Genomic DNA, 17435 nt, shown 5'->3' with positions numbered 1-17435 from the left:
AGAAAGAATTGGCAAAGATTTGTCTATTTACATACTATTTAAAAATATGTGTTATTTGAAGGAGGGTCACTGTAGGATTACTTTGACAGTGAAAAATAGCCTGCTTTGTAAACAGGAATACAAAGTCCTGGAACAAATAACTGTTTTAATAAGTTGCTTTCTGTAGTTGATAATTTTCTTATATGTTTTTGTTAGTTTCTTAGATTAGTAGTTTTGCTAGATTTTATCGTTTTCTTCTTTAAATTTGTGAGATTTGTGGTAGCAGGGAAAGAAAAAGCCTGTATTGTGAGACTGACTCGTGCAGTGTGTCAGGTACAAGGTAACAGGAAAGATAACTTTTTTTTGTGACCTTCTTTTAATTTTTAAGTTACTATTCATAAATGAGGTTCCTGTGAAACTAAACCAAAGGCATTGCTATTAGAGAGAAAGCTTAACTATAATATGATGATGATAAAATAGCTTTTAAGAATGTTTGTTGCAGGCATGTTTATATTTGATTAAAAACTGCAACTGGAATTACATTTCATCTTCCAACTCCCCAATAGTAGAGAATCTTTATGCAGTTTTTGTACCCTAACAATGATCTCCCTTTGTAGAAAATTACTTCAGCAGTCTACTATATATATATGTGTGTTTATGTGTGTATATGTGTATATATATATATATATAAATTCCTGTCTTTTAATTTAAACTTAAGAGGTCTCTAGTTCTCTACATTCAGCTGCGAATGAACATGAATGATGAAGAGAATGGGTAGTCTTGGTTAAGACTAAGAGTGCAAAACTGAATTATTCCTCTGAAATAACTTTGGCAAAATTTATATATTTACTCCACTTTCTGTTTTACTGCTGTAGAGTTAAAAGTCCTGAAGGTGCATATAAATTTTTCTCTGGACCAGCCAAAAGGAGGGCTTCATTTTGTGGTACCCAGTATGGAAGGCAGCATGGCAGAGAGAGGGGCTCATGTCTTCTCATGTGGTTACCAAAACTCTACAAGGTAAGAAGAAAGTCTTTGCAAGTTAATTAGTGTATACCTTTCTTAATTAATCTCCAAGGGTAGGAGTTATAAGTAATTTTTCCATATTCTCATATAATGTCTTTTAGGATGGTTGCAAGGCAACTTTGAGAGCTGGATGCTGTGTGAGATTGATGTGTAGTAGATGTCAATATCCAAACTATTTAAGAATATAATTTAGAATTCGAGAGAAACATAGGCCGTGAAAAAGAGAAATGCAATTATTAACCATTTTCCCCCAATCTTAATTCCCTTAGATTTTGGTTTCCTTGTGTTGATTCATATTCTGAGTTGTGTACCTGGAAACTTGAGTACACTGTAGATGCTGCAATGGTGGCCGTTTCAAATGGAGATTTGGTGGAAACTGTGTATACTCACGATATGAGAAAGAAGACTTTCCATTACATGCTGACGATTCCAACTGCAGCTTCTAATATCTCCCTGGCCATAGGACCTTTTGAAATCCTTGTTGATCCATATATGCATGAGGTAATCATCTTCATAGAGATTTTTTTTTGTAAAGAATTTGTAACTGTTTTTTATGTTGTTGCCTATAGTGAGGTCCAGTAAATATTGATTAAGAAAATAGTTATATGTAGATATGGTTTGTGTTAGTATTGTTTTGATAAATTTTGTCCAATAATGACTGTATTTAAAGTTCTTTACGTGCAAAGCCAAGCCTTTGTATGAGCAGTATTTTTAAATCCTTTAAATGAGCAATTGTTGAATTTAGGCCTGAATTTGTGAGGCTAATTTACTTGTAGTTGGTAACAACGGGTTTCCCAACACAGCTTTAAAGCCATCCCATTAGTTGTGGTAGCTAAAAATCATTGCGATTTTTAGTATGCCAAGTTAAGCTGGACATTTGGACATAGCATTTTCTTTGCTAAGAGTTTGTTTTCTTAGCCCATTGTGGTGAAGTCTGCTAACTTACATTTTTATATGTATTTATATAAATGCATATATTTATATAGCATCATTTATATATATTTTTAGATTTTTTTTTATATATTCTGTTAGTAAAAATGGTATTTCTGTGGCAGCACTATATTTTTTTTTACATTATGTAATAAACTTGATATTTATGGGTTTAAATATTCTCATCAGTCTTGTACTAAGTTTTTGCTCTGTTTTTAGGTGACACACTTTTGCTTACCCCAGCTTCTGCCATTGCTCAAACACACCACGTCGTACCTTCACGAGGTGTTTGAGTTTTATGAGGAGATTCTTACCTGTCGCTATCCGTACTCCTGTTTCAAGACTGTTTTCATAGATGAAGCATATGTTGAAGTAGCTGCTTACGCGTCCATGAGTATTTTTAGGTTAGTATTTGAGAAAATTATATCTTCTAAAAATGTGGGCTTAGAAACACTAGATCCAAGACTATTGAGATATACCTGAAGCTTGTATTACTTTCAGAGCCTGATCTTTAGGCTTCCAAGTTTAAAAAAGTGAGTTTTGTTGGCAGTGTAGGCTTTAAAATATATATATATATATATGTATATATAAATATATAAAAAAATATACACACAGTTCAGCATCTTTTTGCAAAGATGCTGAATTTGTCTCTTTAATAAAAATTGCTCAAGGTTTTTGTTCTGCATTAGAGATGTCATACATGAGATATTTAAGATCAAGTTAAGTGCAGAAGTTTTATTATGTTTTGTTCTCCTTCGCCTGGGAGAGAGGGTGTCATGAATCCCAACCAGACTGACAGTTAAAACAACTATTTTGGCTCTATACAAAGAATTTTATATTTGTGATAATGATAGGAGATCTGCCCGTATTAAGATTATTATAGAAAAGATGTTAATACCTCATAGGAAAATCTCTGGAGGTTTTATTTCTTTTGCTTTTTAAAACGATCTTTTTGTAGGCTGTGCTTGTATAATGTTGTTTTCTTTTTATGGGGTCTAGCACAAATCTCCTACACAGTGCAATGATTATAGATGAAACTCCACTGACAAGGAGGTGTTTAGCACAGGCTTTGGCCCAGCAATTTTTTGGATGTTTTATATCCAGAATGTCGTGGTAAGTACTGTCTAAAAAATGTTTAAAAATCAGGAAACCAAAATTTGAATTTGCGTATGACATTTTACCTGGGGAATAAGTGAAACAACTGTAGAAAAAATAAAAATAAATAAAGCAGAAGGATAATAAAATGAGCACCATGAATGAAAATTGAGGAGGATGCTTTTTGTTTGAAAGGGGGTTAGGAGATACCAAGGTTCCAGCGATGGTTATGGTTCAACGTGTCCTCTCTGAAATCATTGCCTCTGAATGTTGTAGTAAGCTTTGGCATGTGGGAATGAGAGAGGGAGGAGATTCTTTCCTATTATAAGTAAAATTTTATCAGATAGTTTGGATAATGAAGTGCAGTCTACATAGGAAATATTTATGGAGTGACAGAACTAATAAATTAAGGAGAAGTTCAAGAGAAAGGGAGTGAGAAATGAATACTAAATATCTAAATTGGTTTGGGAGTTAAGCTCCCTATCACTCCTTCCCACAGAGTGTCCTGCATCATTTTTCAAAGTTTTGGTCAGTGTTTATTTTAAAGTCTTTTGCCTACTCTTTTTTTCAGCGACAAAGTATTGTTGCTGGAGTATTGGGTGCAGTTCTGGGCTCCTCAGTGCAAGAGGGATGTGGAGCTTCAAGAGAGGTTCCCTTCCTTGGGGTTCATATCATCAGACTCTGTATGTGTCTCTTAGCTTCCTAACTTGTGTTCGCCTAGTAGTTGTTCCTCTTAGCTCTCAAAACAGGCCTTTAAAATACTACTGTACACCAAATTATGAGCTAGGCAAGGAAGGAAGAAAACCAGGCAGGGAGGAAATAACGTGTGCACATGAAACAAACGAGTTATCAGGTAATTAAGACTGTAGATTAGCTACTGTTTTGACTTCAGTGTCCATTTCCACTGTTTTATTGTTACTGTTTCAGCTAAAGTAGTTTAGTTTAATGTTTTAATCTGAGCTTTGGTGGTAGCAGTTGAGTTTTCATTGGCTTTTCAGTTTCATTGGTCCCTTGTAGGTGCCAAGGTACATAAATTGGTTCACAGTTCATCAGGTACACACAATTGGTTCACAGTCATCACAGTTCTAGACTTAGACTTCATCTAAGTCTATTGACTTAGAGAAGTTATATAACCTGCTGAAATTTGTGGCTGTTTTGAGCTGGTCAGAAATACCATCCCTTACGAAATACCTGCTGAAGTGCAGCAGTTCTTGTTTCTTTCTTCCTATAGGTCAGATGAATGGGTGCTAAAAGGAATCTCGGGCTATATTTACGGCCTTTGGATGAAGAAAACCTTTGGTGTTAATGAGTATCGCCACTGGATTAAACAGGTGATATACCATAAGCAGCATTTTTCTATACATTTCAGTCATTTCACTTTAAAGACAACTGTGTAAAAGCAGAAGATAATATAGTTATCTATATCTATCTGCATTGCAATCTAAAGAGAGGTTCAGTAGAAATAAAACTTAGTTAAGCTATGTATCCTACTTGCTACAAAGAAAAAATACCAAGCAAATTAACCAAAATAAATTTCTGTGACTGCCTTGTGAATAATAATTTTCACTGTCTCCATATGCAATTATTTCTTCTCTTTTTGTTTTTTTTTTTCACAAAAATGTGTTAGTCAAGAGAGACGTTCTTCTGTGCCCAGATATTTTTCTGCTTGCTTCAAGATTTCTTTTGTACCACCTTTAGAAATAAAAAGTATTGTGGATGGTTTTGGACATGGGAATGGGATGGATGGAATATTTGGCTTGAAGATTTTGGTGTTCTTGATGGAACTTAATAGATTTTTACATTTCCATTATAAAACTTATTTTTACATTTCTATTAATAATCATCTGTTTTTGAGAAGAATGTCCTGCCTGTACCATAGTTTTTCAAATAAAATGTTAGGAAGCAGGTAAGGATTAAGAGGTGCTGCTGTCATAGCCTCCATTTCTGCAGTGAGTATCCTTGCTCCTTTGCATATAGTATCGATACATCAAAGCAATATATCAGCATATATCAACGTTTGGAAACTTCTGGTATAACATGGGGTTTCAGATAGGCACCAATTCTTTGTGCCTGTGCTCAACCTGATTTGATTTGGCTCAGCAGCTGTGTTGGCTGTTGGCGATAATGAGTCCACGCAGACATGGTGCCTGAAGTGTGCTTGTTCCTACGGGTACAGAACCACACCAGTTCAGAAACAAGTGCCAGTTCAGTGTAGGCTTCTCTCTGGCATAGACATGAGTCGAGGTGACCATCTATCTGCTGCAGTCTGCTGTGTGGATACCCAGTGTTGTTTTCCACTGCAAGATAACGGTGAACACCTTTATTGCTCAGACACACGCTTTTCTGTAAATAGTGATATTTAGACATAATTGAGTTGAATTTTAATTTCTATTTTTAATGTCTTGTCATTATTTGCTGTACAGAGGAACATCCCTGATTTTAAAGTACTGTATGTGTTTGTAAACATATTTCATTAGGAGTTAGGACAATGAGAAAACAAAAGCTTTGCTTTTTTTTTTTATATATAATATCCCACTATTTTTTGAAATTATGCTTACTAGTCCATGTTGTACTTTTTAGGAGCTAGATCAAATAGTGGCATACGAACTGAAGACTGGTGGAGTTTTGCTGCATCCAATATTCGGAGGAGGAAAAGAGAAAGACAAGTATGTTTGTTTAAGCCACAAGTCATTACAGGGTATGTTTTTATGGGGCCATTAATATGTGCCTTGGGTGTGTTGTGCGGCACAAGGCCAAATGCTGCAGAACTTGAGCTGCCCAAGGCATATATTACCAGTCCCGTAAAGTACATCTTGAGTATACTGTATCCCTGTTGTTTTAGTTTTCTCTCACTTGAAACCCTGAAGAGAATTAAGTATGATAAATGTTTTTAATACTGTTATAAAACTACTTATTAGTAGGAGGATGAGAGAGACGGAGCCAGAATTTTGACTTAAGTTATTTCTGGAGTGGTTGGTAATCTTTAGGCTTTTTCAGGTGTCTTCAGTTTTCAGCAGTTTCTTTTTTCCTGCTCTTTTTCCACTGTCATTTAGCATCTTGCAATCTTAAACTGAAATTACGTCATATCAGTTAGAGCGGGGAAATAGAAAATAGTACCAAACCTGTCTGTGAAGCAGCCCCTCATAAATGTGCGTTGGCTGTGTCTGTAATTTCTCAATTCATGTAGCTTCAGTAGTGCTCGCTTAAGGAACTCCCCTTATCCCTTTCCCCTTATCCCTTTCCCTTTCTAAATCTCCCCTTATCCCTTTCTAAATACTCCAATACTGCCCACTCTGTAGTGCTAATCACTGGAGGTGGGAGACTGCTTCTATAAGCCAGATTTGTAAAACAATCCAGGTTTCAGTGATAACACTGATAGGGTTTATTTTTTTCCCTTTGCATAGATTATCTGAGTTATGACATGGCTTCACAGGCTGTTGCTGTCTTGCATTTAGGGTCAGGACAGAACCGTGAGGGTGGGAATATGCAGGTGAAGTGGGAAAATACGGGGCCGGCTGAAGTTCTTATTGCTTTAGAAGTCCCTACGTGATGGAAATATAACCGCAGTTATTTCTAGCTTGCTTTTGAAAGTGTGCAAATACAGGGTTTTGCCAGTTAAAATGCCATGGGATTGAAATTGAATCAAGTATATAAATAACCAGATTAAAATTCAAATATTGATCTCTTCTTGCGAGCTTAAAAAAAGAAGGAAGAGTCTTTTAAAATGGGGGCTAGGATATGTTGGCCAGTTTCCCAGCCAGGTGAATCTTCACCAACTACAGAGTTTTCTGGATGTTATCAATCCTGGATTCAGCTCCTGTGCTTGCATGCCAGGTCATTACTCAGTTTTACCTGTCTGCTTATGATAGATTTAGATTTAGTTCACTGTTCTGTTCTTGCAAGTAGGGAAGCAGTAGCTAGATGGTCTTGCTGCTGAAAACAAGTCACAACTAGTGGCAGTAATTTTAGGTATTCTGTTGATGATGTCTTTCTTTAAACAAAATTTAGGGTGCTTAATTAGGTTTTGGCAGGCTTTTTAATTGGCAGCAATACAGTTTGGCAGCATATTCATCTGTACAGATAAACTGAATCCAGATTAATAGGATTAGAGCAAACATGAAAAAAGGGCACCTTAAAAAAATCACTAGAGAAAAACCACGTCTTAAATGTTAAATTTTAGTATTAAGTGTTGAATAGTTTTATGTAGTTACTTTACATTTGGATACAATCGACAGAATCCCATTGTCATGTTGCCAAATGTATGTATTGCCAGTGAGTGATGCATCACTATTAGATACTATATTTCTCTATTTCACTACTGCATTCTTCATTATATTTTGGACTTGTTAATTGTAACATCACTTAAAAATAGCAAGTTGCAATTTATATCTGCTAGATTGCAAAATTTCGTTGTGTGCAAGTTTTTTTATGCATTTCTGCCTTTGGGAAATGATGCCTTTTCAGGGAGGGCATTTTTGTAATGGCAATTGCTAGACTATTTTCCTCCAACCTATTTTTTTGTGTTTCTGTGTTATAGTGATTATGATGGAGTTTCCTGCCAGGCATATTTGCATTATGGCATTCCCAAATCATAAGAGTGATTTAGGCTTTTTAGTTTTTTAAAGTAAAAGAAGCATATTGGCATATTTACCTTAAACATCTGGAACACATTCAAGAGCATGAACGTTACAGACAGTCTTTGGGAGAGGTAGCTTTTTTTTCAGTTTCACAAAAGTTCTAGGGCCTTATTACTAATTTTGAATCTGATTTAATGAAAGTTTAAAAATTGTAGGAATTGTATCGACTCTGGATGAATTACAAAACATACCTCTCGAATGCAAACAAACTGGTATTAGTATTGATTTGTGGTTAAAAAATGTGACTAGTACCAAAATCAATCAGCACTTAGTAAAATTAAGCAGCCCAAGAATGTGGGTTCTGGCTTGGTTGCAGTTACCAAGAAAAGAAATTTACCAAAGTTAATTAAGTGTATAATTTGAATCTGGACAAACTTTTTATACTGAAACCAAATTATTATATAATGTCTGAGCCACAACCTTGGTTTCCTCCTTACATTTAAATTCTTTGATCATTACTAATTCTTTCATAGCCTGGAGCACAGAAGTGTTACCCAGAATAGCAGGACAGTTCCTGTCTTCCAGTTTCTTCTCCTAAAGCCATAGGTCAAATGTAGTGTCCACTTTGTCTTCGAGTCATTTGATTAAATTACCTATAAGCAAGAATCACCTGTGGAAATCACCTGAAGGTGGTGGTGGTGATTCAAACACAGAAGTTTTCAGGTGTTTGGTATTTTCTGTGAAACAACGCTAACTCTGCCAACCAGCATAAAACAAATCCAAATTTCTACTACTTAGAAGTGGACAAGAGTGGACCGTTTTCTTAAGGTTTTTGTTAATTGTTCATGGAAAACTTAACTGCCTTGTAAATCTTACTGTAGAGGAAAAAAAAGGTAGCACAACAAAATACAGTTGCCACAGTCTTTATTCCGTATTGAAATAAAGTCATTTTCAAATGCAATATCTCAAAAGAAAATCTCTAATAATTGAGAAATGGGTAAAAGTCTTTGTATGTCCCAAGTGCCATATTAGACTTACTCTTCCACATTTAAGAGAGCTTGTGTTTTTCAGTGTAAAGCTTGATGGAGATAATTGGTTTTAAAACTTACCAGAATTAGACCTTTGCCATTTTTAGGGTTGTTTTACAGCTGCTAAGACTGTCCAGAAATCAGTTCTGCTTTAAAAAAAAATGTTCAGGATTTCACCATTTGTTTTTCTTGTGATATCAGCTGAAATTAAACCATTTCAAATATTTTTGTTTATAGACGCAAAGGGTATGTCTGCCCAGGCATCCTATAGAGGCGTGAGGGCGAACAGATATAGTTCAAGTTATGGCAACAGTGTGGCTGCTGTTACATGATGCTCTGCACAGTCTTCCTTGGCACAACATCTGCTTTAGAAGACACTTATGTGCCAAAGTACTGAAAGCATAAAGTTGCTAACTAAAATAAAAACCAAGCATTTCCTTTGGCCCGGCCCATTAAAGTCTGCCATGATCCTTAGAACATTTATTTTTCTTTAGTTGCAACCATTATTTAATTAGGTATAAAATATTCAGGATGTACCATTACTTTTAAACAGATATGGAACACAGAGAGGATCAATTCAAGCGTAACTCCTGGACTCGAGTGATAGATTCTTTGCCCTGGCTTAATGCTACCACTGTGTTTTTGAGAATTAACTGAACAACATTTATTACCTGGCTCAATTAAGTTCTTGCTGTGGGCAGTTCCACCCAAAAAACTTTCATACAGGTGCACAATCATTATCAGCCTGTCAGAATTAGGAAGTGGTAGAAGCAATGTGAATTTTGGTGTACACTTGTCTTGATCGCTAAAAGTTATTTTATTTTTCATGCCCTAAAACTCAATATAGCAAGTTCCTTTTTTTTTATTTATTTTTTATTTTATTTTCCAGCCCTGCATCACACTTACATTTTTCTATCAAACACCCCCATACACTGTCGTGGGAATATTACACCATGTTCCAGTGTAAAGCACATCTTGTGATGAGACTGATTGAGAACAGGATCAGCATGGAGTTCATGTTACAGGTAGGTATAGAAATGCTCATGTGGGATAGAGACAACTTTTTAGCTTAAATTGCTATTTATAAAATGCAGTTTGAGAAAAACAGGTCACCACAGAGTTCTGTTTGTATTTTCAGTTTCAGCAGGATAGAGTTAACATAAAATGTAGAACAGGGATGTTAGAATAAGGTTAGCTATTATATTTTCATACATAACTAGCAATATGTCTTATATATTGCATGTATCTTGAATATTAAGGAATTTCATTGCCTTTAGTTACCATGACTGTTTTTTAACACTGACAACCTGCTCTAGCACAGGCTTGTTTACTGACCCAGAGCTAGTGTTCCTGTGGGCTAGCGTAATAAAATTTATAAATAATGAAAGTAATTAGAATACAGTTTCTGTTCTCTTCCCTCCATAAAGTTGTCAGTGCTAGCAGGAGTGTAGACCACTGTGTTTAAGCAAAACACTCTTTTACCCTTGCGTTATCATTTGGCCTTGAAAAGCCACCGCTGCTTGCAGTGAGTAACTTCATAAATTATGGCTATGACCTGTGCCTTACATGTGCTGAGAGCTAGAGAATGGAGACCAAAACGTGGTGCTATGAATTTGTATTCAACTCTCTTTATTAAAAAGCTACGTGTAAAGTTGTGCCTGTAGCACAGGCGAAGAGAAAACATTTTTAGCTTATTTTTAATAACCCGGTAAACATTTCCCTGCTAAGATGCTGAGAGTGTTGCTCTTGTTTCAGTTTCAGTGTTTATTTTTCCTCAGTATCAATCGTTTAAATGCAGATAATATCTGTAAATCACTATTCTGTTATTTTAAAAGGCAATCTTTTTTTCTGAAGCCAGAAAAAAAGCGATTGAGTTTATTGGCCTTTTGGTTGCAGTTCAGCTGTAGTTAAACAGAAAAGCTTATTTTATATATTGAAGTTCTTAAGGAAAGTAATGAAAGTAACTTTTTATCGTTTTAGGTTTTCAACAAGTTGTTGAGTCTGGCCAGCACTGCTTCGTCTCAGAAGTTCCAGTCGCACATGTGGAGTCAGATGTTGGTTTCCACATCTGGGTTTTTGAAATCTATCTCAAATGTCTCTGGCAAAGACATCCAACCTTTAATAAAGCAATGGGTGTATCCTTTTTATTCTTGGTCTGGTTTGTTAATACAGAGAATGAATTTGTTTTCTTTTAATTGACACTGTTGAAGGAATGTGAAGAAAGATAGGAAATACTTTTGCTTTAAACTGTTAAGTACATTGTTCTTTAAATCAGAAATAGGAGTGTGAACCTCAGGCTCATAACTTTCTTAGTCATTTAGAGTGTACAGACTTTTTGGGTGTCCTTTACTAGAAGGGGTGGCTATGTTTTTTAAATTTTACTTTGAAAGATGCACAAGAACTCTGGTGGAAATTAAGGCCAAATTATACTAAAGCGATCCAGAGGACACTGCCCGAAAAATATGCTGAAGTCTGACATGGAAAATGCTATAGTCTGGTGCATTTTCAGATGTGATTTCCAGTAAATCGCTCTGAAATAAGTAATGTAAGATCACTGATAATTTAAAATATGCTAACACTTAATATATTGCTTGCTAGTATGCATTAGTATTAAAATTTTAAATAAAATAAACATGATTACAGGTGAAGTCATACATAACTGCAGCAAAACCACTTTAACAACAAATAGAATTAGATGTATGTATTCAGGCTTATGTGTTTGAAATTATTTTGCCATAAATAACACTCTAACTTCTCAGTATCTGGGTTAACAATCACTCTAAAATTAGTATTTAGAAATAATGTAGCATGTTAGTATAATATCTGTATCTAAATACCAATGCCCATTAGCTCTTTCATATATCACATTGTTTGTTCTAATCACCATACTTAGCAGGGCAAAGCACTTGGAAAATAGTGGAGTTTTATCTATACACGAGCACTCTGTTGAAATACCTCGTGGCAAAGTCAAGGCCTTCAGTAAATGCAGCCACTCTGAACAGAACCAGTCTGTCTGCCTAAAACCCATATTTTGGCAGAACAGTTACCTGAGAATGTTGTTTGGAGTGGCCACTCTTCCATTAAATGTCAGGACATTAAAATAAAAAGGCTTTCCTTCCCTGCTGTTGTCAAGTTAATGTCTTACATAAGTTAACGTTAATGAATTCCCCTGGATTTTATTTAGCTGAAATATATCAGAATTACCTGAGACACTTCTCTTAATGACTTTCTTCTTTATAGATGATTTTTATTGTGCTTCGCATATTCAACAGAATATCTGTTTTTTTAATGTGTTTTGTGAATGTATGTGTAAAAACTATATTTGAAAAATAATGAAAAAGTTCTCTCAGGACAGTACTTACAACTCTGACGTGACTGCAGGAAACGTAGTCGTTTTGATTCCTGATTCTCTTGAAACAAGTTCTAAGAATGAACAAACATAAAGCAAATGTAAAAAGTGAAAGTTATGTTTGATTATGACTACTGTATCATGCTGTAGAATTCCTATACATCTTCTTAGCGATCAGAGTGGAGTGGTAAAATTTTATGGTAGCTTTGCATTTAATAGAAAACGGAACGTATTGGAATTGGAAATAAAGCAAGATTACACATCTCCTGGGACTCAGAAATATGTGGTAAGGTCAACTTTCCATATTTTACATAGATTTGAGTATGAGTTGGCGTTAATAAACATGATTTTTAATACTAATAATATAATCTCTTGAACATTAAGGGTCCTCTTAAAGTGACAGTGCAAGAACTTGATGGATCGTTCAACCATACGTTGCAGATTGAAGAAAATAGTCTTAAACATGATATACCTTGCCATTCTAAAAGTAGAAGGTAAGAATTAGTATATGAATGAATACATATGAGTGCAAATATATGAAAAGCTGCAGTACATTGATAGATATCTGCTTTTTAACATTTGTAATTCTATTTTTGTAATTCTGTTTAATAAGACTTACCTGTAATGTATGGAAAGAAAAAGACACAGAGAAGACTTTTGCTAGTTGAACTCTATTTATGTCGGTATGTAATTTTCTGTTTTTTTTTAATAGAAATAAGAAGAAAAAGATTCCACTGATGAATGGAGAAGAGGTGGACATGGACCTTTCTGCCATGGAGTAAGTTTGCTGGAGTCTTACCAATGTACATTTTGATTGTCTCAAGCATGATATTGTGAAGGATTTGATAGTAACATTTTGCTTCATTATATAGTTGGCAAATTTCAGGACTAGACTGCTTTTCTTTACCTTAATCGAAACTTTCTTTCTGTAGCTGGGAAAACACTGGTGTAGTGCAAAATGTATGGGTTAATTGCTGAAAAGAGTTTTTTTCTGGAAAAAAGAGGAGTTAGTTGTGGTAGTGTGAAATAATGTGTCCTGATTTATTCATACACATTTCTAATGCTATCTTTGAAGTTACTTTACAGATAAAATGTAACCAAGTCTTTATAAAGGTGTGTTGGCTGCATTTTTTGTCTTGCCATAGAATTTGCTTAGGATTAATTCAGATCAAATTTGTTGGATCTCAGTGACAGCTGTTTTACTAACATTGTGATAGACAAGTTCCTCAGATTTGAGATTTAACCTAACAATGTGTAAGTGTTTTGGGCTGAAATTTGTGTGCTAAAGAGTTGTTGTTGTTGGCGTTGATTTTAGTTGAAACTGGAACACCCATTTTACCCTCCGAGAGTTGCAACTAGTGTTGCTCTCAGAAATCCTTATCTCGCCTATTAATATGACCAGAAATAGATATTTTCATTGAGGATTCTATATTTATCATTTCTAACTTAAAAGTCTGTATGAATAAATTCATCCTTCATTATATTCTATTCTCTAGATCCCTTCAATGCGTGCTTCTTTTCATTATCCTTTCTTTTCTAGCAGCTATCCTGATAATAATTTCAGATATTCTACAAATGTAAATAGAAACAGATGTCATGCTATAAAGATGCTCTCTTGGATAAACTTTCCTCGTTCCCTCTTCTGACCCAGTTCAGAGTCCAGGATCGATTTTAGCATGGCAAACTCTGTGGAAGAGAGGCTCTTAGTAGTTTTAATTCATATTTGCTGCTTCCATAAAAGATTTGTGCACAAATATGAGTAATAATGTGTAAAAGATTTCTTTTGTTTGGAGTACCTCTACCTTTGGGACTGTTAAAACTTTAATGGTCTGTTTCACCTTTAGGTTACTGCTTTAAGTCCTGTCCATGAATACATTCAGTTTACAGTCATTTGGCTTGACAATTCTGTGCAAATATGTGAATCACCTTGTCAACTTTCCGTACGTGTGTTTGTAAAGCAGATTTATTGCTGAAAATCAGTATACAAATACCTAGCTAATTTCCACCAGACTTTCTCTGTTAGGTATTTTTCTTCTGGTAGTTTTAAACTGTAGCAGATGATCAAGTTCTACTTTACTGTGGAAGTTATGGTGTCTGAGGGTCAGACTCAACTTGAGAGGTTGCAGAATTGGAGAATAGGAGGTTCCTCATTTTGTAGAAAACCTTTGAAAATCCCTTCCAACCTTACCTTGTTTGTGATTCTTTGGCTCTCTGTATTGCAAGTATAATAAAAAGTCAGAATATGTTTTAAATTTCTGTAGTCTTGCAATGCTGTAAGTCACCCTTAATGTTTTTCATGTCTGTTGTAGTGCTGACTCCCCTTTGCTCTGGATAAGAATAGATCCTGATATGTCAGTCCTGAGGAAGGTTGAATTTGAGCAGTCTGATTTCATGTGGCAGTATCAGCTTCGCTATGAGAGAGATGTGGTGGCCCAGGAAGAAGCCATCCTGGCATTGGAAAAATTCCCCACTCCGGCATCACGGCTTGCGCTGACCGATATCCTAGAACAAGAGCAGTGCTTCTACCGAGTGAGAATGCTGGCCTGCTTCTGCCTTGCAAAGGTGAGAATAAGTAGAGGAAATAATGAAAGAAATCTGCTAGACACTGCAAGTATTTGAAAAAGAGTCAAAACTCACCACAGTCCTTAAAATTGGCTTGATATTTGGCCTCTGAAAAGTGTTTGCCAAGTATTTTTTAACATGATTGATTTGAAGAGAGAGCTGTATTATTTTAGTCTGTAAATGGAGACTGCAGAACGCTTCCATAATTGTCAAAATTGAGATGTCAGACATGAAAACCACAAGGGATTTTTCCAGATTAAATGGCAGAAATAAAAGACTTTTGTTTAATTTTTTCATAGCAAAATGTTTCTTTTAATTTTGGGGGGGAAATTTCTTGGCCTTTGTTTTGAGGAAGTTGAAGTGGTAAAACTTATCTGTCTAATATGAGTTCTTATTGCTGCTCAGTGGTGTAGAGGGAGAAATTAAATGTAATATTCTTAATGTGAACATTAAGAAACCAAATTGTTGCCTTCCTTGAAGAAAGAAGATTGCGTAGACAAAATTAGTATTAAAAAGTAAAACTAGAATTCCTTATAGAACTACTGGATGGAAACAAAAGAATAAATGGTTAAGACGTTTCAGAAAGGCGTGTTCAAATAGGAATGCTTTTGGCAGTTATAGAGTTCCTATTATTAGTATAAAGCTTGATTTCTTACCTGTGCTCCTTCAGAATAACTTAATATATTTATGGAAGTATATCTTTTGGGCATATTTTGAAATTCAAAATCCAAGGTATGCTTGCAACAATCAATTGTAACATTACAAAACTATGACATAATAGTGTCAAGTGTGTTTACTAGTATTGATAGTGCCAGTTTCTGCTAAAAATGTGTATTCATAAGGACTTCATTCAGAAGATGTAAAAATCCAGGTACCTGTCAAAAGTGAATATTAAAACAATAGTTGTTACAGTGTCTTAAAATTATTTATTTATTTATTTATTTATTTTCTTGTCTTTCCTCTTAATACTCAGACAGTTTGACTGCTTGTAATCATAACCAGGTTTACTCAGTGTAATCACATAAAGGAAACTTGGGTTTGTGGATCAACCACTAGCTGGATTTGTAAAACATTATGGTCTGTCTGTTTGGGTACAGAGAAATAATTGATGGTACCCTACGGAGAAACTTCATTTATTGAATATGCTGTGTAATTTGTTACTACTTGTACATAATAAAGTACTTCAGTCTCTTGGGAATAAAGTAGTCAGATAACACATTAATTCTCAGTGATAAGGAAGTTCATACCTATATAAATGAATATTTTGTGAGGTGTAATGTTCATATAGCTCATATAAACTATAATGTGGTTATCCGGTATCCAAATGGTGAAATATATGATGTGCAGACATACACAGGTATGTACAGACACACAGTGTTTGCTGTGTTCATAACAAATGACTCTAAAGAGAAAAGTGAAGATAGTCGTGTTAGGGAATTAATTTTCATGAGATTTTCATGAGGTTTGAAAGCTGATTTTCGATCTGTAGAGGTTCTTCTCTACAGATACAGTGTACAGTCTCTACAGCGGTTTTGTGCCTTACAGAAATAGCTATATTGACATATTTAGTTACAAGACTTGGCTTCTTGCAAAGGGAACATCTAGTCTGACTGCACCATTTGCTCCCTCCAACTTTCCTTTGAGAAGAGATGCAAGGAGAAAGTGGCTTTCATGAGAAAGTTCCCACCTTGTGTGAAAAAGACAGTGAAATCGGTAGCTACCATGTTCAGATAGTCTCTTTTTTTGCTCTATGATATATGCAGTGTTCTTTGAAACAAGCTAGAGCATTTTATGAAGAATTCAACTGTATTTTCTTCTGCAATATTGTGTGAATATAGTACTAAGTTTTTGGAGGGTCTGTAAGAGTGGAATTTCTACATTATTGCTAGGTTGTAGAATGCATTGGCTACATTTGTGTATATGTACATGCACATGGTCTGTCACGAGGCACATGTATTCTTTTCCACACAGTTTTATTATCATCCCATACAATAAATACCCCAAACCAGGATGTTGGACAGGCCCTATACCAATTTTATCCTTAGAGAGTCTTACTTCCTTACTCCAAAACAGACTGTAGCAATAAACTGTTCTTATTGTGCAGTCTGTTTGTGAATCATGGTTAAAGTCAGAGAGGTGGTTGACTTGCCTGTTACTTTAGGGGTGGTCTTTTACTCCTAGGGTGGCTCAAGTCTAGTTGAAATCCAGGTTGAGGTTATTGGCAGGGTACATTTGGGTGGCTGCTGTTGCAAATGCCTCTTCCACCATTACTGTCTGTGAAGTCAGAATCCTTGGCTTAATAAACATCAAATATTTGCCTAATACATAAAAGGGAAAATTAAGAACAGAAATTTATCATGGAAAGATAATAAGTTGCAGATGTCCTTCAAGTGAAACCATTTTCATAAAGTTTGCCTTCAATGGGTAGAATGGATGTGAGGGATGGCAGTGGGAGCTAAGCTAATAAAAGATAATATATTGATGAAAATATGTATCTATTTGAAGAGCAGGACATCCTCTGCAATTACCTTTTTATTATGGGAAATGTGTGTTTTTGTTCAGCCAAACTAAACCTGCACTGGTGATGTTAATACGGCTTCCCTTCCACCCTAATTATATAGATTGCAAATTCCATGGTGAGTACGTGGACAGGACCACCAGCCATGAAGTCACTTTTTACCCGAATGTTTTGCTGTAAGACTTGTCCAAACATTGTGAAGACCAACAACTTCATGAACTTTCAAAGCTACTTTCTGCAAAAGGTAAATTCATATTTCATTTTATTTTTTAAAGAAATGTGAAAATACAATTTTTCTAAAGATGACAATCACTGAAAGACTGATAGCATGATCGCTTTATCTCTTTATAAAAATCCAGAATAACCAACTCTTA

General features: G+C 35.2%; 1 protein-coding gene across 1 annotated transcript in view; it reads left to right on the top strand.

The window, feature by feature from the left end:
• TAF2 (TATA-box binding protein associated factor 2) overlaps positions 1-17435 on the top strand; it is a 50543-nt gene that overhangs the window by 9049 nt on the left and 24059 nt on the right. Inside the window, exons 5-17 of the mRNA XM_010217114.2 lie at positions 855-996; positions 1272-1503; positions 2152-2336; positions 2932-3045; positions 4259-4358; positions 5608-5693; positions 9522-9657; positions 10613-10767; positions 12153-12267; positions 12366-12475; positions 12694-12759; positions 14291-14543; positions 17165-17305. Coding sequence (XP_010215416.2) covers positions 855-996; positions 1272-1503; positions 2152-2336; positions 2932-3045; positions 4259-4358; positions 5608-5693; positions 9522-9657; positions 10613-10767; positions 12153-12267; positions 12366-12475; positions 12694-12759; positions 14291-14543; positions 17165-17305 — 1835 coding nt within the window. The remainder of the gene's footprint in view (positions 1-854; positions 997-1271; positions 1504-2151; positions 2337-2931; positions 3046-4258; positions 4359-5607; positions 5694-9521; positions 9658-10612; positions 10768-12152; positions 12268-12365; positions 12476-12693; positions 12760-14290; positions 14544-17164; positions 17306-17435) is intronic.

This window comes from Tinamus guttatus, unplaced genomic scaffold (assembly GCF_059628265.1).
Source record: "Tinamus guttatus ecotype Peru unplaced genomic scaffold, ASM5962826v1 Tinamus_guttatus_pri_ptg000492l, whole genome shotgun sequence".
NCBI classification, from domain to species: Eukaryota; Metazoa; Chordata; class Aves; order Tinamiformes; family Tinamidae; genus Tinamus; species Tinamus guttatus.
The sequence above is the reverse complement of the archived record's forward strand: the minus strand, read 5'-3'. Positions and strand labels throughout refer to the sequence as shown.